The sequence below is a fragment of the Eutrigla gurnardus genome, assembly GCF_963514095.1.
Source record: "Eutrigla gurnardus genome assembly, chromosome: 1".
Lineage (NCBI taxonomy): Eukaryota > Metazoa > Chordata > Actinopteri > Perciformes > Triglidae > Eutrigla > Eutrigla gurnardus.
The window spans coordinates 9755032-9777353 of record NC_139915.1 but is presented as its reverse complement, the minus strand read 5'-3'; the positions used below and the strand labels follow the sequence as shown (position 1 = coordinate 9777353).

The 22322-nt window shown below is 42.6% G+C and overlaps 1 protein-coding gene across 2 annotated transcripts in view; it reads left to right on the top strand.

Moving 5' to 3' along the window:
* acsf3 (acyl-CoA synthetase family member 3) overlaps positions 1-22309 on the top strand; it is a 27629-nt gene extending 5320 nt beyond the window's left edge. For both annotated transcript variants that reach the window (XM_084006788.1, XM_084006789.1), the window contains exons 4-10: positions 2289-2443; positions 3520-3665; positions 7594-7691; positions 7891-8017; positions 18240-18374; positions 18721-18832; positions 21299-22309. In XM_084006788.1, coding sequence (XP_083862914.1) covers positions 2289-2443; positions 3520-3665; positions 7594-7691; positions 7891-8017; positions 18240-18374; positions 18721-18832; positions 21299-21413 — 888 coding nt within the window. In that variant the 3' untranslated portion in view covers positions 21414-22309. The remainder of the gene's footprint in view (positions 1-2288; positions 2444-3519; positions 3666-7593; positions 7692-7890; positions 8018-18239; positions 18375-18720; positions 18833-21298) is intronic.
* Positions 22310-22322: the final 13 nt, after the last annotated feature.

The window sequence follows — 22322 nt, the reverse complement described above, 5'->3', positions numbered from 1 at the left end:
AATGGATCACTCTCAATCTAACCCCATCAGTTTGTCCAACACTTTATAATCAAATACCTGCAAAACTAAGACTTCTCAGTCTCACACAGTCGCGCTTTTTTCGGCGAGTTTCGGGAGGGCGCCGCCCTCCTACAAGCTCTCGAAAATCTTTTAAACTGACTGTTGTCGATCTAAAATAAAGACAGATTCAGCAACTGCATAGCTTATTTCTCGCATAAAATGTTTTCATAAACACGGTGACCTATTTTCTTAAAATAAGAGAACATTTTTTTTAATTATCCCCGGTAATGTGTGCTTCGTGGGGAGAACGATGCAAGCTGGGAGGGGAGGGGTGTGTGTGGGGGGGAATGCTTTTTTCAAACCTTTCAAATCTCAGATCATAGCTTTAAACTAAGATTGTGAACATGGTAAACATTATACCTGTTAAATATCGACAATGACAATGCTAACATTCTAAAGTTCACATCTGGCTCAAAGCACCGCTGTGCCAAAGTAGTGTCAAAGAGCGTAACTGCCTCTTATTTTTGGTGTCAGTGCCAATAACATAGGCCTACCTGTTTTCAGTGCCTATACCAAAATTATACGTTTTTTGATACCTTACCTTGAGGAATATAGAAATGTTTTTTCGAGACAGTTTTCGATCGTCCAGAGCAGGACCATAGAGTTTATTTAGGATGCAGATCATGACCCACTGCTATCATCACAAACCTGTTCCCGAGGTGGAGTTCAGCTCTTTGACGGACATAAATTGCCTTCCTTTCCCCTCCAGACTGGACTTGCAGGAAGCGCTCCACTGCACTTGATAGACACCTCCCAGAATGGCCAGGGCAACACTCAGTTAATAATCCTCTCTTTGCACAGAGTTCAGTATTGTATGTGTACAGGTGAACTGTGAAACGCCCCACAATTCTGAGATCAACTTGTAATGATGATACCGCGAGAAACGGGATACCGATCGATTAGAGTGTTGACAAGTCTTGATCATCTCAGCACTATTTGTCGATATATATTTCAGTTTGTTTATTAGAGGGCAGAGGATATGAGAGAGGTTGGATGGAGAATAGATTAGGTGAGTCTACAGCGAGGTGAATCAAAGGAGAAGTGGAAGGAAGAAATTGCTGGCACATTAAGAAGGATATGGTGCTACCGTAGGTGAGATGGATGATGGGAGGGACTGCATCTTTGTGTGTGAGTATACGTCTCTATGTGTGCATGTGTGTGTGATAGAGGAGAGGGTGAAAAGAGAGCGAGAGAGAGAGAGAGAGAGAGAGGTCTACAGAGGCAGCGAAGCAGGAAATTACGAAATGGAGAGAGTAGGTAAGTGAATGTTAGATAGGAAGCGAAGGGTAAAGGGGAGAAAGAAAGATGAAGGAAGGTGTGGGGTCGGAGATGAAAGAAGAGAATGAAAAAGAAGCACTGGGAGAATTGAGGTAGACTGAAAGACGAAGAAGTGAAGATAAGTCGACTGGGAGGGGGGGGGGAAGGGGAGACAGCTGGGGAGGAGCATTTTGTCTCCCAGGGGGAGGAAGCTGTCGTTCAACTTCCCTTAATTCATGATGTCCTTCCCATCCTCCCTTCGTCTACTGTGTGTGTGTGTGTGTGTGTGTGTGTGTGTGTGTGTGTGTGTGTGTGTGTGTGTGTGTGTGTGTGTGTGTGTGTGTGTGTGTGTGTGTGTGTGTGTGTGTGTGTGTGTGTGTGTGTGTGTGTGCGCGTGCTTGTGTGTGTGTGCGCGTGCTTGTGTGTGTGTGTGCGTGCTTGTGTGTGTGTGCGTGTTGGGTGGGACAGGGTGTGTTATTGTTGTAATATTTGAGCAGTATTTTTACATGACAGTAGTTCACAATGTAAGCTTATGTGCATTAACACCTGTGAGTTTTTAACAGTCAAAAAGTAGCCGTTCAAAAGGCCTTTTAACTGGCCAACATGCTGGCACTGCCCTACAGCAGTCTGCTGTTTTCCTCCTCCTGACCTTTACAAATCCATGAATGTTTTTTTTTTTTTTACCTTGTCTTTTTTTGGCATTGTGTAGACAGGTTTAATATGAGGCTGCTGTCTGGAACCCTACTCTGCCATTTACATCAAATAAGAGACTCTGGATGTAATATTCCATTAGATATGTTTCTTTCATTTCCACTTTTTCTTTAAATCCCTCCTTGCTCAGTTATATGTTCTTTATCTCTCTCTCTCTCTTCCTCTCTCTCTCTCTCTCTCTCTCTCTCTCTCTCTCTCTCTCTCTCTCTCTCTCTCTCTCTCTCTCTCTCTGTCTCTCTGTGTCTCTCTGTGTCTCTCAGGTGTGGGAGATGCTGTTGAGCTCCAAGGCTCCCTTGGTTAATGTGTTCATGGCCGTGCCAACCATCTACTCTAAGCTGATCCAGTACTATGATCAGCACTTCACACAGCCTCACGTCAAGGACTTTGTCAAAGCTGTTTGCAAGGAGAGGATCAGGTACTGGCTGTGGGCTCAATGGCAACTTACTCATGGCAATGGCAACTCATATGTGGATAAATGTATGTACGCTGTTGCCCTCACTGTTACATTTGCACCAAAGCAGGTGAAATTGATTCAATCACTTGTGCTTTCCATATGGACATATTGATATCCCTGAAGTTTAACTGCCCTTCATTTATTTATTTTTCATATGAAGGAACAATGTTCCCGTTGGCATCTGTATTTGTGTGCAAATAGTGATTTATTATTGTTTTCAGGCCAGGGTGTTTTGTTGCCCCTTGATGTGGTTTGATCCATCCATCCATCATCAACCACTTATCCTGTATTCAGGGTCGCGGGAGGGCTGGAGCCGATCCCAGCTGTCATTGGCTGAAGGCAGAGTACATCTGGATAGGCCGCCAGTCTATCACAGGGCCGACATGTAGAGACAGACAACCATTTACAGTCACGTCATCAATGAAGCTATCCCCATCCTGCATGTCTTTGGACTGTGGGAGGAAGCCGGAGAACCCGGAGAGAACCCACGCTTACATGGGGAGAACATGCAAACTCCACACAGAAGGGGCCCGACCCGGGAATCGAACCTCTCGCTGTGAGGCGACAGTGCTACCCAGCCCCGATATGGTTTCATGATATATTAACACATTACATCTTTTCTATCTTTTTACCCCCGTGTTAGCGTGGGTTCTCCGGCTTCCTCCCACAGTCCAAAGACATGCAGGATGGGGATAGGTTAATTGGTGACTCTAAATGTCCCGTAGGTGTGAATGTGAGCGTGAATGGTTGTTTGTCTCTACATGTCGGCCCTGTGATAGACTGGCGACCTGTCCAGGGTGAACCCTGCCTTCGCCCAATGACAGCTGGGATTGGCTCCAGCCCCCCTGTGACCCTAAATACAGGATAAGCAGTTGATGATGGATGGATGTACAAAAGTGATTTTCCTAATTATCTGAAATTTCTTTTATCTCTTTTTCAAATTGCATAGGCATTTTTAGAAACTTGTTTGACATGAAAATTGACAGGCATAGAATATTCTAGGAGTGTGTTATTTGACTTTCTCCGTCTTCCTCCAGGCTGATGGTTTCGGGCTCGGCTGCTCTCCCTCTTCCCACTCTGCAGCTATGGGAGGAGATTACAGGACACACACTGCTGGAACGCTATGGCATGACGGAGATCGGCATGGCATTGTCCAACCCTCTCAAGGGCCCACGTATCCCAGGTACACAAGTGTGACTGACCGGATCCACTCTTACACCCACCCACACAGAATCGTTCACCTACACTGCGGCGTTATTGCCTGGGTTTGCAAAATGGGATGCCACTGCAGTGATGCGTTTTTTAATTCAGCCAGTGCATCCACACACTTGGTAGGTTTCCTCTTGTTTACCGCACATCTCTCAAATATCTCTGATATTACTTTACCTCCCTCACCGGTTCGATTCAGTACCTCGGCTTTGTTGTGTTTTGATCGTAGGCAGTTTTCTCTGCCGTGATGTCAGGTAAAACCCCATGATCCCAACAACACCTCCCTCACACATGCAGAAACAAAGGCGAGGTCTGGAAATGAGGTCAGACTAGTGGTGGTTGCTTTCTTCTCACGTCTAGTCCCATCCTCCCCCCTTCCTCTCTCACCCCACGCTCTCCTTCCCTGCCTGCTCCCAAGCCAACTCTTCCTCCTACAGGTAAAGCTAATTAGCTTGCCAGTGCATTGAGTAATCCTCTGTCTGCTGTTTTGTTTGGGTATTGTTTTGTTTGTTTGTCAGGTGATTTTTGGCATAAACCGAGCCGGCTGCGCGTGATTCCTCTCTGGTGGTTATTAAGAATGGCTGTGGCTCTATTGATGTTTCCACTGCAGACTTGTGTGTGTGTGTGTGTGTGTGTGTTTGCATAGGTGTGAGTGTGTGCCGACGTGAGCGTGTGCCTGTTTGCGTCAGTGTGTTCTTGTCTTGTCTTTAAGTAGGTTAAAATGGATCAATAGCAACCACAGGAAACACTCTCCGAAGAGTAGTGGAGTGGAGTCACGCGCTCTCTTACACACACTCCCTTTCTTTGCTTTCTGCCCTCTGCCAACTGAGTAGCAGGCAATTCAGCTCTTAATACACTTATTGACAACAATCTTTTCATAATTTTCTCCTGTATTTCTGGCATCTTATAGGGCCAATTCCATTTTGTTTACAGTTTTGGAGCATTCCATATTAACAGAAGTGTGGCTTTCTGGGTCATATTGCTCTTGTTGAGATGTACAAATATGTCATAAGTCCATCTCATTATCATCTCACTCTGCTGATGTTTTTTAATATTTTTCCTTATACTTTCCAGCCTTTTTTTGTATTTTCACTGACTGAGATGCTCACTTGTTCAAGGCTATAGCTTTATGTTTTTCATTAACTTCTTAGAAGAATAACTGTTGTAAATTATCTTGAATCTGGACCTTTGTCATTCTCCACTCCAGGCCGACTTTTTTTCCCCACTGAGCATGTAGCATTTATAACCTGCCTGTCTTCCAAACGACACTCAATCTGGTTGAATCATCGAGACCTGAATGCTGCAAGTCTTGAGATTTCTATAGCTTCTGATGTGAGAGGACAAAAATGATGACAGTGGAGGGCATAGAAGGGGAGCGAGACTCCCTGAGTTGAACAGTAAATGGATTTTGGACACATTTTCATTGAGGGAGACAAGTGTGTTTTTGTCATTTTGTCGATCATTTGTGTGTAGATGTTTTTTCTGGACAGGAGACGATCTCGAGGAAGATTACTCGGTCTACACCTCTTCACCTGATCAGAGGAAGAGAGGCTGGGAGATGTACCTTTTTTTTGTTAGTGTTCATTGTGGTGGAAATCGGTTTATGATTTCCTGGTGACAAATAAGAATACAACTCCTAACAGAGCGTTGAATAATTTATTCTATTAAAAGTCCAAAACAGGCTAGCAGTCGCTACAGACAGACTGTAAACAGACAAAGTCTAATAAGTCAAAGCCCTCGCAAACAGGGTGTCCAAGCGGACCGCTTCACCAACATACAGCTTCAGAGCAAACTATCTGGCCAGATAGGGGCAGACTCCTTATGAGACCAATTCTTCAGTCTTGAGAATGGCTTTTTATAGAGATGTTTGTGATGTGTCATCAGAGAAGCATTGTTCTGTTGTTTGTGTAGACGGAGAACTTTGTCCAGAATGTGGTGTTTGAAGCCACTCATCAGTGTCTATAGATCCATATTGACTTGCCAGCTGTACTGATGTCACAAGATGCATTTTACAACTCATGTAACACATCATGTAACCTCATGACACATGGAATAGTAAGTCAAAACTATTCAACCTTCTAATTAACCCATAATAAACCACTAAATTAAAAATTCCCATCACATTTCTCCCTTTTTGTCATTCTCTGACAAACCAAAAAGACAGTAGAACAGCTAAGCATAAAACTTCATTTAGTACATAAAGACCCAGCAAGCAAGACCCAGTTCAAATGATGATTCAGTTCTTCTAGACCTGTGTATTTTCATACTCCATCTTTCCAATCACTAATAACATTATACTCAAATGTTGATTTCAGCGATCTGGGAATGTGGTGACATCGTGAAAAACTGATGGGACAAACACACAAGCTTTTGAGTTGCGTGTTGTTTGACAACAATTGATGCACATAGACCCACTGATCCCAGTCAGAAAGGTATAGTCGTCCACCAAAAGTAGTTATGGTGACAGGCCTAGGAGTGAGAAGGTTTCCAAAGCTATTCGACTGTCAGACCAGCAGCTCTGATGAAGCATACTGCCAGCAAAACCCTGCTGAAATGTCTTTGAACGAGACCACCAATGTCCTCCTGGTCCATGCCGTCCTCCATACTGTCACTGTAATGAAAGTAAGCTACCGGAGCCACCTCATGCTTTACTACTAAGTTAACGTTGTTCACACTGTCCACAGCAGTTCAGGATGCACTGATCATTAACACTCGGCTCTGGATTCAGCCTGTCTAACCTTCTGACTCCAGCTTGTTTGTTTTCCTGCTTGTCCACTGAGAAACAGACTAGTTACTTCTGTGGTCATTTGTTTTTTTCCCCGCTGGACTGAGTGCAAGTGATGGTGTGTGATAGACATTGCCAATCAGGACTGGAGTGGATTAGATCAATATGAAGTGAGAGAATCACTCTTTAATCAGGACCTGACCGGCTCTTTATTGGGAGAGCAGTGGTCTGTGAAATGGCATAATAGCCTTAAGGCAGGCAGGCAGGCACACACACACACACGTACAGAGAGAGAGAATAGACCACTGAGACCTTCTCTGTATCCCCTGTGCACTCTTTGCTCTAATTACTTTATTCAGGAGGTCACACTTGCGCGCACACACACACAAAGATGGAGGCTGCAGATGATCTCAGTACATGTGGGGATTTTTACATATTTCCTATTAATTGTTTCTCTTACATTATTGCAGCACACAGTTAGCAATGGATTTTGACGCTTCATTATTGTATTGTATTTCATAATTTGTCAGCTCAATTATATCATTTTAATGCAACTGTGCTGCAATAAAAAGCCTTGTCAAGCACTCAGCGGTAGGTTGACTGGGCTCAGGTCTACTGTAGAGTAAGAAACTGCGTAAGACAAAAAAGAAAAAGTGGAGGTGCTTGGAGTATTATTGGCATTTTGGCATGTTGAAGGAGATTGACTTTGTGCATTTTGGGTTGACTTAGTGCTGTGGGTGCTGCAGTTCGGGGTCATCCTGAGAAGACGTGTTCTGGTAGATCTCCTGGAGTGTATTCTGGGCCTGGTGTCGGTTTTTAAGAGGTCTCTTAGGTCTTTACTTGATGTTGGAGTAAACCACTCCATTGGGTATTACCCCAGAATTTCCATTACTGTACAAGAAAGCTGACTTGTGGTGACTGAGACGAATGTCTTTCAGTTTAGTGCTTTACAAGCTCAGCAAACCATTTAGTCACCAGTTATGCCCTGCAGAGGGAGGTTAATGTCGTCTTGGAAAAGAGCCCTCCCAGTGTGGTAGAAATCCCGCTCTAAAGGTTGATGACAACCACTCTATCAGTTAGAAGTGTTCAAATCTATACAGGGATGCAAATCTTGCTTTTAATAATCTACCTCACCTTTGAACTCATGTGTTTGTGTTTCTGCTTGGTTTGTTGACAGGGGCTGTAGGATTGCCACTTCCTGGTGTTGAAGTCCGGATTGTCATGAATAACACAACCAACACCACAATTGTGGAGAGCAGTCACCGAGAAACTCAGGTAATCAATGAGCTGATATGTAAGACGATTTATCTTCACAGTGGATTAAAAAAGACAAGTATGTTTAAAAGTAGCGTAAGTGATTTTTTATTTCTGTTGTTGCCTAATACATCACACATCATCAAGTGGATAGTGCACTCAACTCTTTTTAACTGTCTGACATCTTCATCTGTCTTGCTCTGTTGTGAATTTATCGCAGGTACGTCCAGGTCTGGAGGGGAAAGACGGGGAACTCCTGGTTCGAGGTTCATCTGTCTTTAAGGAGTACTGGAACAAACCTCAAGAGACCAGAGAGTCTTTCACTGATGACGGCTGGTTCAAAACAGGTACCAACCCCTCCTGCCCTCTCCCCTTTTCTCTTAGCCCACACTTCAGCTCTGCGCCCACACACACCTATTCCCTCGGGGGGGGGGAGTGAAATCTGCTACTAATGGCATCTCCATGAGTTGTGCTGTGCTGAGGAATTCACACCAGGTGGAAGGATGTCATGAGATTGTTTCATCTTTGGTACCAACTACACTTTCAGGGGCTTGATTTCAAACACTTAAAAACCAGGACAGCAGTTCAGCACACACACAGTCAGAAATTGAAAATGTGCATTGTATGTGTGTGTGCACATTTTGGGGGGGACTATGAGGAAGTGATAAATGGGTTATGTGCGTTTTTGGTGCTGCAGGGCATTTTTCCTCCTAAGTGGTTGTGACTGCTCTGGGTCTTGAGAAACCAAGTATTGCACCTTCTCTCTCTCTCTCTCTCTCTCTCTCTCTCTCTCTCTCTCTCTCTCTCTCTCTCTACTTTACTGCAAAGCCATCGGGAGATGGCCGTTAGGTTGGCCGGGACACAGGAGGGAAAGCAGCAGCAATTAGAGCTTTTGATTGTCATGTAGACAAGAGGAAATAAGATGATCCAAAAAGAGTGAGGATAGAGCTGGAAGTATGTGGTGGTGGTGGAGGGGTTAGAGAGTTAGCAACAAAGGATGGCATGTAAGGGCCCAGGGAGAGTGGAGACGGTTAAGGTGAGGATGGAGAGCTGATTGTGCCGGTGAAGGTGGTGGAGGAGTTTGGGGGGGGGGGGGGGGGGGGGGGGTGAAAAGAAGCAAGGAAGGAGCAAATGATGGAGAGTGATGCTGGGCGAGGCAGTGGGAGAGCAGGGCAGAGTGTGTTTAATTGGCTTTGCAGGCTGGAAGGACAGAGATCCAGAGCACAGCACGCTGCTGTCACACTCCATTACAGCCACTGGCCACATAATGAGAGCCGCGCAATCAGCTCCCCACAGACCAGTCCCTCAAGCCACACACACACACACACACACACACACCTGACTGTGAAGTGGGAGGCATCCATGGTATCAAAAGTGAAAGTTCAAATCATTTTTTTATACAGTGTTGGATGGCAGAACCAAGGTTCATGGGTATTGTAGTACTATATCTGTCATACCAATTTAAAAGGACAATAGAATGACTGATTAAACCTATGGTAGTGTTGAATAATCCTGTGTTTATTTGTTGTGGGATATTAAGAATTGAATCAAAAGAAAACTTTTCCATTGTGAATTAACACAGTCACACTGACTTGCTAACTCTTGCTGACCTCTTGTCTCCTGCCACTAAAGCCACTTCCCTGCATTAAATCCGGCCTCCTGAGCACCATCTACTCCCAGGCTGCAACTCACCATCAGTCTGCCACTTGTTCTGAAAGAGGCAGGATTTGTATGCAGCCTGAGAGACTCAACTTAAGGCAGGAAGTCTAAATTGCCATTTATCAAACTAGCTTCTGGCTTGAGTGCAGTACCAGCATTCTAGCTTTTAAAAAGACAGCCCCTTAGGTTAAAAGTTATCTGATGGTTCCTTTGACTGAACATCTACTGGATGAACAGAAATAACGTACGCCGTTGGTCAAGTATGTTATTTCTATGTTTAATGAATCACAAAGAATGTTTTAAAAAAAACACCTGTAATAGTTTAAAATATTGTTCTATCATTACCTTACTCACAATTTCGCTTTTTAAAACCCAGCTTTATGCAGCTTATTCTCCCTGAGATTCAACATTGCATTTTCAGACATTTGTTGATTTTTCAATCTTCAGTGTGATAATTGTCAAGTTTCAACAAACTGAAATGCAAATCTTCTGCAAATTTCCAGAAAATAGACTAAATAAACCTTGGGAATTAGTTGCATCGAGATAAAGAGCTAGAGGTGCTAATTCTCCAGTCGGGTACCATTGAACCATCGCTGAACCTAATTAAAAGAGTGGGGGATGGTTCATTTTGAGGAGAGTTACAGTCTCACAGATCTGATTTCTTCTGTCCTTTTCGTCTCAGCTGTGGAGCTTCAGTTTAAGTCACATACTTCATCTGCATCATTATTTATTCCCTAAGTCTGTTCCATTATGCTTTGATTATGCTTCCATCTACCAACTAATAAAAGTATAGTATATCTTTTTTTAGTCCCTGTTATCTAAAGCCAGATTAAATAGAGCAATTTCTACATTCATGACCTAAAAACAGCATTCTTGTTAGATCAGCCAGCCGAAAGTCACCGAGCTGAAATGAAAAAAATCAGGTTTCAAATCCCTTGCAGTTGAAGATGTCTTAACAAATCCGCATGTTTGCGCTGTGTGGTTGACACAGTGTAAGATGAAGTTTGAGAAGTAAATACAGCTCAGAGGGGAGGCTGACAGGCCAAGGGGAGGAGGAGACAAAGGGAGGGAGACGAAAATTGGAAGATAAGAAGTGGAGAAGGAGCGTGATTGTTTAGATCGATAACTTCTCAGCTGGCCAGAGGTGTCTTCTCTGGTGCGAGCGAGTGCTGTGTTGCATGACTGGCAGCTCTATAGGGAAGCTGTCACCTTCTCCTGAGTGCTCTCTCTTTCCAAGCATCTTCTTGAACATCTTGGAACACATTGATCCTGCCTTGCCTTGCCTTTTTTTTTTTTTTTTTAACCTCGTTTATGTGTTTGTCTGTCTGCTGTCCGGAGCTACGATATGAGTTCAGCTCAAGTTAACAAGACAGCACGGGCCTTTTACTGTCAGATTTGATGTACACATGTGAATTCCGTAAAGTCGGCAACAAAGGTGAGAAAAGAGCAAGAGACGAAACTACAATCGATGGAGTAGATTTAGGTTTAGTCCGTACCTTTCAACCAAGAGAGCCTGGTACTCCACCCAGAATGAATAATGATGTTCTGAAATAAACCATGAATATATGTATGAATACATAAATTAATAAGGACTTGTGGGAAGAGAGGGAAGCTCGGGCATTAGCGATTTAGCGGAAGCTGTGTTTCTGCCTACGTTAACCCTGCCTTATCTCGTGTTTATTTATTTATTTGATTAACTTGGAGAGACTCAGGCTCAGAGGCAGAAAAGTTAACAAGGGCGTTTTAAATCTTTGTCATTTTACTTGAGTTTCACAATCTTAATTGCTTATTTCCACACAAACTGGAGTCCTGTAAAAGCCAGGATTAGCAATCAATCTAAATAAATATGATTTGGTTTCATGTTGCGATTTTGTTGTTGCAAATACCGGTAGCACTATTTCCACAAGTAAATTAGGATGCACCTACTAGGCATATATCATAAAACGTACTGTATGTTGCTGCATTTTAGTCAAACAGACCTTTCGTTTGACAAAGCATAAGCGTTAAAACGCATTTGACGTGCGTCCTCTTGTCAAATCCTGTGTTTGTCCGTCTGCGTCTGCTTGTGTGCGTCTGAGAGATGTAACCCCAGCTGTAAAGGTGAGCTTCAGGTCCGCGGGGTGAATTCAGACAGACAAACAGAAAGAAGCGTGGCTCATGTCCTGCAGAGACATCACTAGTCATTTGTGCATCGCTCTTTTGCTCCCAGCTGTGCTCTCCTCTTCTCTAGCTCCATCCCTCTCTGTGTTCCCAATGTCATGTTTCACCCCAAGTCACATTGTGTCCTCCGAAGTCCAATGTCAGCGCTCCCTGTGGGATTCACAAATACCCCACGCTCCCAGCGCTTTGTTCAGTGCAGCCCCCCCTCCTGTAACATTTACAGCCGAGGTGTCAACGCGGTGGTCCAGGTTTTATTACCCCAGGTGCAGGTACATGTAGTTACACTGCTTCATGTGAGCCACTAAAGTCCAGAAACGTTTGGCGAGGTGGTGAAGCAGCTGCCACTTGTTCTCTGTATATTTTCATGCAGAAAACATTAAAAAATAACTTTTTTTTCTTTACCCTTCCCAACAGCAGAACGAATCTGAGTTTTGAAATATGATTTTCTCAGTGTTCAGGGTATTGTGTACTGTTTGAAATGTGGTACATAATCGACGGCTGTTTTCTGGAAACCGATGTGTCTTGGTTGACAATCAGATTTGTGTGATTCAGTGCAGAGAAGGAGCATGTAAACGGCAGTTAAGTAGTTTGCTTGATGAACATGGCAGATCTGAGACAGACATCAATCCTCAAGTTCAGCTTGTTATCTGCTGGTGGAGAGGCAACCCAGCAAGGAATATAATCAGCCACAAGACTATAAAGCAATTCAAGCTCCTTTAATTGTATTATATTAAACAAATTAGATCACTCATCCAAGTGCAAAGTGCTTTCTTGTACGATATTAATTACTAAAAAAAGAGCCGTGACAAAAGTTAAGGATGATAAATAATGTCAGAGCTGAGATTTCACTGCTTGGCTGTCTGTTATTTATCCTCATTAACTCCTCCATCTAGGCATCGGGGCTTTAATGTGGAACATTAATATTCATATATGCTAAGTGTTTACAGTCACTCTTAGAAGTGGCACGACTCCCAACTAGACCTCGATCTTCTTTGTGCTGATAATGCTCTCGCCACCGCAGCGATGATGGAGGACACTCTGTTCAGGTCGTGTCGAAAGACTGTGACTCTTCCCTCACTTTAAACATTGAAGTGATGCCGGTGTAGAGCATCATATAAATACAGCATGGCTGTCAAACAGTATTTCTAACAAGGAAATGCACTTTTGAGTTTTGGTCGATGATTTCGCAACGGCTTTTTAAATGTTTGTATTTCCATGCTGGTGGTGTAGAGAAGACTACACTGCAGCTTGAGTGTACTTATTAACTAAACAGGAAATCTCCACCAGGTGTATCTGCAACCACTGCTGTAATGTTTAATGAAATGAATACAACCCATAATTGTCTTAACCCCACCCACCCCCATCCACCATCTAGGCCGCAAGTTTATCGAACATGTTTTTCACTCTCACATCTCACTCAATTGATACGCTCTCATGTCGGCATCCGCTCTCTTAAGGGTTTCGTCTCAGCTCGGGCAGCGGCTGAGTGCCAGCGATGCACTCAGTTTGTGTTGTTCATTGGCTCTCAGCTGACAAAACAATAACAGTGAGCAAACAGTTTTCCCATCTAGATCTCCAGCAAATGGTCAGTTTACGAAAGTACTGTTTGAAAATGTGCTATGATCGCTTTGCTGTGATCGTTTTGCTGTGATTGTCGAGCTGCGACTGTGGAGAGTCCCAGCCGTCAGCCTTGTGTAACTTTGAGACTAAAAGCTGTTAGTATGTGTCACTTCAGTAAGTTTGAACGTTTTCAGGCAAGAAAGTAACCATTTAGATTCCCACAATATAGTCAGTTTATTCAAATAATACTGTTTAGAAATTTGCTGCAAGGTTTCAGAGATATCGGCAGTCAATCATTTGCAGTATAAAAGGCTTTTTGAGAAAGTGAGAGTTATTCCAACCACAGAGGTCCTTGAGCATACAGACATACTGTAAATGAGAAATATGACGTGGTTTGGTGAGGCCGAATGCGAGATTAGCCGTGGACAGATGCAGAGATACTCACTCACAAGATAGAATTTCAATTATGTGCAAAAGGTGGGGAGTGTAATGAAAAGACGCATCCTCTTTGTTTAGCTGTGAGATTAAAATGACGGTGTGCCATGCGTTTGTATTTGATTGTCTCTGTAAAATACTACTCAGAAAATGTCACGGTTTACATTATCATTATTATTATGATGATTATTACTTACTTACAATTACCCTTAAAGGAATGAGAGCGGAATTTAAATAATAAACCTGATTTTTAAAACAAGCATCTTACTATTATACTATTATATAAATACATGTTAGCAGCAAAATGTTAAATTAACTACTAAATGAAAAATATTATCAGATGTGAGCTTTTAAAATAATATACTACGATTATTAACTGCTCCCATCTGTACCTTTACCACACACACACACACACACACACACACACACGTTTATGTGTATGATAATTTAAGTCCGTTGCATCCTCAGTGTGCCGATGTGTGTTTTTGTGTTTTTATTAGTAGCAGCTCATATTTATTACATTCTTTATCATTTGAACCATGGATGAAAGTCCATCTTTAAGGCTGTTGCAGTCTGAGTTTGTGCACTACAGTAAGTCAAAGCCTGAATGAGATGATAACGTGAAAGTGGACATGTTTTCATTTCATCACTCCTAGTGTGCACTTTACAGGAGGCTGCATGCCAGCCACATCTCCAGGGTTGAATGGGATGAAAGTTAGATCAAGGTCAGAGTATCACATTCAATTACAAACACTCATAGCAGTTAGTTTTATCTATTTTTTTTTTAAAGCAGAAACATGTCGTGAACGGTCGTGACGAACTAATAGATGACTTCTGTCACCTCCACCAAAGAAAAATGCTGTGTGCATTTCTTAGTCGCCTTTCTCCTTCAGTGACGGCCCCAGCAGTGATGCTGGTGGCAGACAGGCTGAAGTGTTTTTGTGATGTTGGCCTTTGTCATATGACACACACACACACACACACTGCCCTTTTCTTTCACACACTTTTTGTCGAGGCAAAATATATGTGTGCATCTGTGTCTCTGTAGTTTTGAATAGTTGTGGACCAAGACCTCCACAATTACATTTTTTGCAAAAGCACTCAATCTGATATAAACGAATGGCTGCAATTTAGCATTGAAAATAACTCACAGCTACTTTTGAATGTTGTCAAATCATAGTTCACTCTTTGTGAGGCAACAGGAATGGTACCATCACTGTGGAGCCCCCATGCTGACTCCCTGCCAGCTGGGAGTGTTAGATGAGTGGGTGCTGAGGAAGAGAGCCAACAGCCAGAGGGATCTAACCTGCATCACATGTCGACGTGTAATAGCAAATACACTTTGATCCAAATTGCGTTAAATATATTTGCAGACATTAGTATTTATTTTGTTTTGTACCTTCCAGGTACAGTAAATTATGTTTTATGCAGTATGGAGGCAAATGTTTTATAATTTACTGTATTTTTCAGTTTTTAAAATGGCAGGTCCTCTTTCTCTGCAGATAATTCATATTTCTCTCCTTTCATGCAAGTTGTTCAATCTAATAGGCGTGTCTACCATTGAAACTGTCGACTTCTTTTATGTAACCAAAAAGATGACAGCAGGAGTGAAGGCCGATCAGGCAGGGAGTTCTGCTAAAATGTTAAAATGATACACTCCAACATAAATTCCTCTGAAGGTAATTTTGCCTTACTCTGGGGAAAAAAACGCTGCTTTGGCAAGGATTTCAAACACTGTTCATAACACACTTCTGTGCACAATGTTGGTTTTTCCTGTTAAGAAAATGATAATTAGTGCGCTAAAATAACGAAATGTTCATTTTGAGTCATTTAAATTGCGTTGTAACGGGATGAAGTTTTTTGGGAGCCAGCTAATGTCATTTTCTTCTCTGAAAGACATGATGGAAGTTTTCTCTGCCCTACATCCTCCAGTTAAAGTCTTGAACTGTTTTTTTTTTTTTTTTTTCTTTTTTTTCACACTGTGTGCTTTCACTTTCTTTAATGCCTCAGAATGAGATGAAAGCCCAGTGCAATTAGGCTTCTTATCGTTTTAATTAAGAAAGCCATTCGGCCATATCTGCCTCCGACGCCATAACACATAATGGCAGAGAGTCTCTGATGCCTGAAGTAGTGTTTGTGTGCGTGTGTGTGTGTGTATGCATGTGCCGAGTGTGCACATACAGCATGTATTTGTACAAGCTTGTGTGTATGTGTGCGTCCTAGTAACACAGTTCCCGACAATCTCTCTCCCGCCCTTCTTTCCTCTTTTATCAGTCCGTGTTCTCCAATAACCATTCCCACTTGTGCCTCCCTCCAAACATGCTGTTCGGTCCCTCGTTATTTCCTCCTCCTCAAAGAGACAAGGTCAAAGAGTCCTGTATAAGTACTTCAAACTCAATTCAAGTATGTTGTCTGAGCGTTTATTTTCCACCCTTTTGTCAAAAATGGCCTCGTTTATGCCGCTTCCTTCCTCTATGCTTAAACATATGCAGGCAAATGGACGGATTTGATTGTGTTTTATTAGTTCGAACCCGGGCAACGACACGTACGGAACACATTAACAGCTTATCAGTGTGCATGTAAACTGCCATTTTGCCCCATAACTATTTGCATAAGATGAGAGAGCTACATAGCTGTAACCAAATGATTCTTGCAGTTTATTTTCTTTTTTTCCCCCTCATCCAAAAGAGGAGGAGAATATGAGAAACTGTAACTACCCTGTTAGTGGTGTTAACACCCAACCAAGCTTCTGACTCCTACTCCCTCCTGCTCTCTCTCTCCCTCTCCCTCTCCTCCCCCGTTACCCCGGCCTATCAGTGAGGAGCAGTGGTCTGTGAAGAAATTCCCAATATCTAAATTTACACACTGTATCAATCTTGTTTAATAGACTGGAAAGCTTATAGCCGCCGTGGCAAGCCGGCAGAGAGGGCAGCAGTGATAAATTGTCGGTGTGCAGGCGACAGCCGCCCGTGATGTATAATGAAATATTTATGATTTATCCCAGCTAATAAACTGAAATGAAGTGCGTGATGTATGGGAACAGATGGGCCCTCTATTGATGCTGAAGCAGGGAGGCAAGAGGGGGGAAAAGAGACAGGGAAGATAGGTGGAGCGAAGGAAACAGGAGATGCGATGAGAGATGCTCCAGAGAGAGGAAAAAAATGGAGGACGAGGATGAACCAAAAAAAAAAATTGTGACACTGAGAAAGTGGACAAAAATGTAAGATGGATGGAGGGATACGGGGTTAGAGTAGAGCATGAGAAATTAGATTAAATGATGAAGTAGAGGACAGATGGAAGATGGCAGTAAAAACAGACCACCATCAAAATATAATCCTTCTCCTAAAATGCTTGATCTTGTTGATTTTAGGTGAGGCAGGGCCAGTCCTGTTCTGTTATTGATTCCATATTTCAGGTTGTAATCTCTGCAAACACACAGCTTAACCTGTTAGTTAGTTAGATGAGAAGATTAATGCTGCAGTAAATACGTTTACAAAATGTTGAACTAGTCCTTTATGTATTATTACTGTTCTTAGTATTTTATTATTGTACAGTATTTCAAGTACTTGCATTTTAAATATTAATTTTACCACTTTGTATATTTCATCTCTCTGCACAGTAGTCTCAATGTTCTCCACAATGCCAGGTATTGAGTTCTGGTGGGAAAATTATAAATCCCTTGATTTTTCATTTGTTTTAAATCATTGTTGTATTAAAAAAAAACATTCATGTCTGAAGAGGTTCTTTAACCAAAACATTTTATCTATGATTAAATAACATGTTTTTATTCATTCATTACTGAGTGTAAATGTGAATAAAAAAATTCACTCTGTAAAGAAATCGAAATAAGCCTTAAAACTTAAAACTGTTTATTTATGTGTAATTGTGGAATGTAAATTTGTTGTCATCCATGCTGCAGATGAACTGTCCTCAGTTGTAATGTAGCCTCAGGCCTCTAAACCTGACCTTTGGTGACCTCTCAGTCCCTTAACCTTCCAACCTTAACTGCAGTGTCTGGTTAACCTCATCACAACGTCTCTCTCTCTCACACACACACACACACACACACACACACACACACACACACACTCCACTCCCTCCTTGGTCCCAGCTGTGGACGCACCACCTGTAATAATCCAAAAGGACACCTTCCGGTTCCTGCTTTCACTCTCTCCTCTCCTTCCCTCCTCTGTCCATTTTTCTCCCCCTCTGTCTCCCTCCACTCATCCATACTGACCCATTTCCTCTGCTCGTCATCCTCAGGCCCAGCTGAGCCCCTCATCCCACATACTGTACTCATCCACTCCCACACCTGTCCCCCCAGACACCTAGACTATATGTCTGTCTCTGTGTGTCTCCCCCCCCAACACACACACACACACACACACACCTTGTATTCAACCAAATGTACTTACCCATCATTCCTTGTAAGTTGTAAAGGTGACATTGGAAGATAATACAACAATGTGCATATCCTTGACCGTTTCAGTGGCATCTCCAGCAGGTGGCTTATCCCATTGCCATTGTGAGATGTTATCATGCTGAAGTCAGCATTTAGCTCAAAGCACCATTGTGTCTAACTAAAGGCTCGTGGAGCTGCTAGCATGGCTGCAGACTCTTAGGCCTGTTACGAACAGGCCTGTAACGATACGAAATAAATTCACGTTTTTTTAATCTCTCCATCTTCTGACCTAAAATAGAAATTATGTTCTTTCTTAATTCATTCCTCTCTCCTTGTGTGGTCGTGTCTTTCAGGGGACACGGCGGTCTACAAAGATGGTGTGTTTTGGATTATGGGCCGCAGCAGTGTTGACATCATCAAGAGTGGTGGCTACAAGATCAGTGCACTCGAGGTGGAGCGTCACCTACTGTCTCATCCAGACATCATGGGTAAGAGTGTTGTGCAGGTTTATTGTGTAACAATAGGAGAGGAATGCATTGTCTTTGTCTTTGGCTCCGTTTTGAATTACAGTTAGAATGTCAACAAATTTGAGAAAAACGTACAGGACTGGTAGCCCTTTTTAATACAAAGATCACCAGTTAAATTTTCTTGATTGACCCCTGCACTATACTACTAGAAAAGGGGCTACAATTCCATACATTCCATCTGATGTGCATTCACACACTCTACTTAAAGATAGGATTCATCACTTTTAACCCCAAATAAAGTGACAGAATCGATGTCGTTGACACATAACAACAACGTGTCTGGCTTGTGTGAAATTAAACCTTGCAGATGTAGCTGTGATCGGGGCCCCGGATGCCACTTGGGGTCAGAAGGTCACGGCAGTGGTGCAGCTGGAGAATGGGCAGAGTATGACCCTGCCAGAGTTGAAGACCTGGGCAAGGTACTCTGACTTTCATTTCAACGATTTCTCTTGAGTAGACGTACTTGCTTTTCAGAACGATGCTGAATTCATGCCACATAATAGAGTATTGACTGGCCCTTTTAGACATGTAATCATGTTTTTTCTGTGGATGGGAGGCTACAGGCTTAGTGAGGACTCCGGGGATGTTTGTGGGGAAAGATGCTTGCAATAGGGATGCATTTAACTTGTACCTGGATTTTAGGTATAGGCCGATATCAAGAACCGATCTGGTACCAGTGTTTTAATCAATAAGCTGTATGCATGTGGAAGTGATGGGCTTCCTTCTTTTATGTGTAAGGTAACATCAGACTTGACTTACACATTTTTTGCAACTTTGTAAAATAAGATGTAACAAATAAATACATAGTTATAAATGTACCGAATTGTTATTTACTAAAATAATGTCACTGATATATGACATCTGTATCCGTATCGGTGCATCTCTACTTACAAAAACAGGGGAGGAAGCCTGATTCTTTGTGTTCACATAGACAACTGCACTGCATGAAAAATACAACCCCTTCATTCATGTCCAGCAAAATATGCAAAGTCAGCAAAAAGTTGAGCCTGACACAAGTTCAACTCTCCTAGTAAAGGTAGAGTTAAAAGGTACTTTGTTAAGTTCTCTCTCCAACCTGTGACCTGAGTAACTTACAACCAATCCACCAACCTGATTTACCAAAAATATAACACAAAACTGCCACCATAGCTCATTATTACAAAGGAGTGCTGACTCTGTCTTGGTTAAATAGCATTATGCTGATTTAAGAAGACAATTTCTCCAGCTATTTGTCAGCCTTGTGGTAAACAAATGAAGGCTCCTAATGCAGACTCTGCAGTTCAGCACACACGTCCCTAGTGACCGGCCCTGAAGTCTGCAGATCAATAGGAAGGGAATGCGAGAGAGAGAGAGAGGCCAGAGATGGACTAATGAGGGGAGCTGAAGGAAAGACGGAAGATAAAAAAAAAAAAAAAAGAGGAAGATGCGGAGGAAGCGAGCAAATGGTTGTTACGGAGGGCTCTGTACAGTTTTTTTTCCTGCCCTTTCTAAATGTCAGGAGAGTTTATTCTGTCTAAGGCAGACAGTTGGTGGTGACATGCAGCCCTTTACTTTAGAGTGAGTGAAGGCACAAACACACTTTTTTATTATTATTATTCACTAATATTTTATTATTTCTAATGCATTCGTCCACTTGTGTCTTCACGTTCAGACCATCTCTTTTTGTCTTCGACACTATCTGTCTACTACCTACAAATATAATTTATTCACATACTGTGTGTGCGTGTGCGTGTGCGTGTGTGTGTGTGTGTGTGTGTGTGTGTGTGTGTGTGTGTGTCAGTCAGTCACGGCTATGGGCCCCATATGGTGTGGGGGTTTTTAGATCCTATTGCTATGGCCTGCTGGTCCAGCATGGTGGATTACTACTGCTGCTTGTGACCCAGGTTAACACACACACACACACACACAGGCTCTTACACACACAGTGTTTGCCGCCACGGGTGCTGCCAGCGGACAGGCAGTGCCAGCGCACAGCCCACTGCTGAGGCCAGGGTGTAGGGGAGAGAGAGAGGGAGATAAAATGAGACATAAACAAGTAGATGGATGCTCACTCTTCAGTGCCCTGGCTTCAGCTGTCAGTCTGAATCTCTATCACAGCCTCCACGGGCCACACTGCCTTGAAAACACACACACACACACACACACACTAACACAAACACACTGCCCTGGAGAAATTGGTGACACGAGCGAGCCCCATTACAGAGATGTGTATGTGCGCACATATACTCACTCACACTTTACTCACTGAGTCAGGGAGACAGAGACATCTGCTGAAAGGAGTGTTTGATGGCAGCAGTATGAGTCATTATGTTCGCTCGCACCACAAGCATGCACACAGGAACACACACACGCGCACACACACACACACACTCCGGCACAAACAAACAAACAAACTAGGTTAGAAGATAATAGAAAAGCTCCAGGCTTCAAGACTTGACGTAACAACCGTGCACTCAAAACCGAAAAAAAAATTAAACACTTTTAATTATCCCAGCCTTCTGTTTTTCTTTTTATTATTTGTTTTTTTTAATTTCATCTCACAGTGATTATATTGTTTTATACGAAGGGAATTGTCTGTGTCTGGAAGGCGAATTGGGGATATTAGGGAGGGGAGCTGCAGAGTGTATGAAGGACATTTCTTTTCTTATCTCGACTACTCTGCCACAGGGCTAGCCTTTGTTTTGCAATTGTTTTCCGTTTTGTTTTTTTTCTTTGTTGTTGCGTGTGTGTGATGTGTGTGTGTGTGTTTGTGTGTGTGTGTGTGTGCATATTCCCATATATGTGTGCACATTGATCAATACGTGTGTTGTTGTGCATGCCAGTCTGTTTAGCTTCCTTTCTGCAGTTAAAGGTCTTCAGTGTATTAATATCAGTGTTTATTGCAGGGAGCACATGGCACCATACACCATCCCCACAGGCCTGGTGCTGGTGGAGGAGATGCCAAGGAATCAGATGGGCAAGGTCAACAAGAAGGACCTCCTGCGACAGTTCTTCCCATGACTGGACCACCTCGATATGTGTGGCAGCAGCACAGGTTCCTGGACTGCAGAGTCCCAGCTGTCCCCATCTGGTCCTTAGATCAGAATAACCTCACAGTGTACAGAGGAAATACAAAGTAATGGAAAAAACACCTCACGGGAAATGAATTAACTCCTGACGTAACTTAATCACAACTATGAACACTGCTGCAAACTTAATTCTATTACATTGATTGCCAGTTGTGTCGAGCATTGTTTGTCAGTTACTGTGCAAGAGAGGTCTAGAAATCATCACTTTGATGTGTAATTTATTGAGGCAATATGAAACAGAACTCCACCAAGAGGACACAGAATGTTTGCACACACAAGGATGTGAAAGACATTAAAATATCTAAGATGTTGTCAAGTACTGTTTATTAGTTTGCAACCTAATGTGACCCATGACTCGTATGCAATACGGCTCCTCCTTTATATTTAAAATGACGAGCACACAGAACTTTTAGCAGTGTTTTGGATTGGTCAACACCTTTTCGAACATTTAAAATTGAGTTTAAAACTTTGTGTGAAAGTTTAAACTGAGTATTTACAATAACAAAGGAATTATAAATCCAGTGTAAAAACTGGATATACCTCAATACTCAATGTACCTCAATGACAGTTATTTAAAGATAATTCAACTAATGAATCAGGGTTTTTTGGGTTGTGTTTTTTCCTCCCTGATATCACATCTATAGATTTTGGCCTATAGGTACCATAGGTATCGGACATATATATCGATATGCGGTATCAGATCGGTGCGTCCTTACCATCAACCCAATGAAATTTTGATCAGTAAGAAAACTCTGCTCATGTGACATCTTTAGCCTTGTATACACACACACACACACACACACACACACACTGGTGGACTTGAAATACACTGTTTATCTAA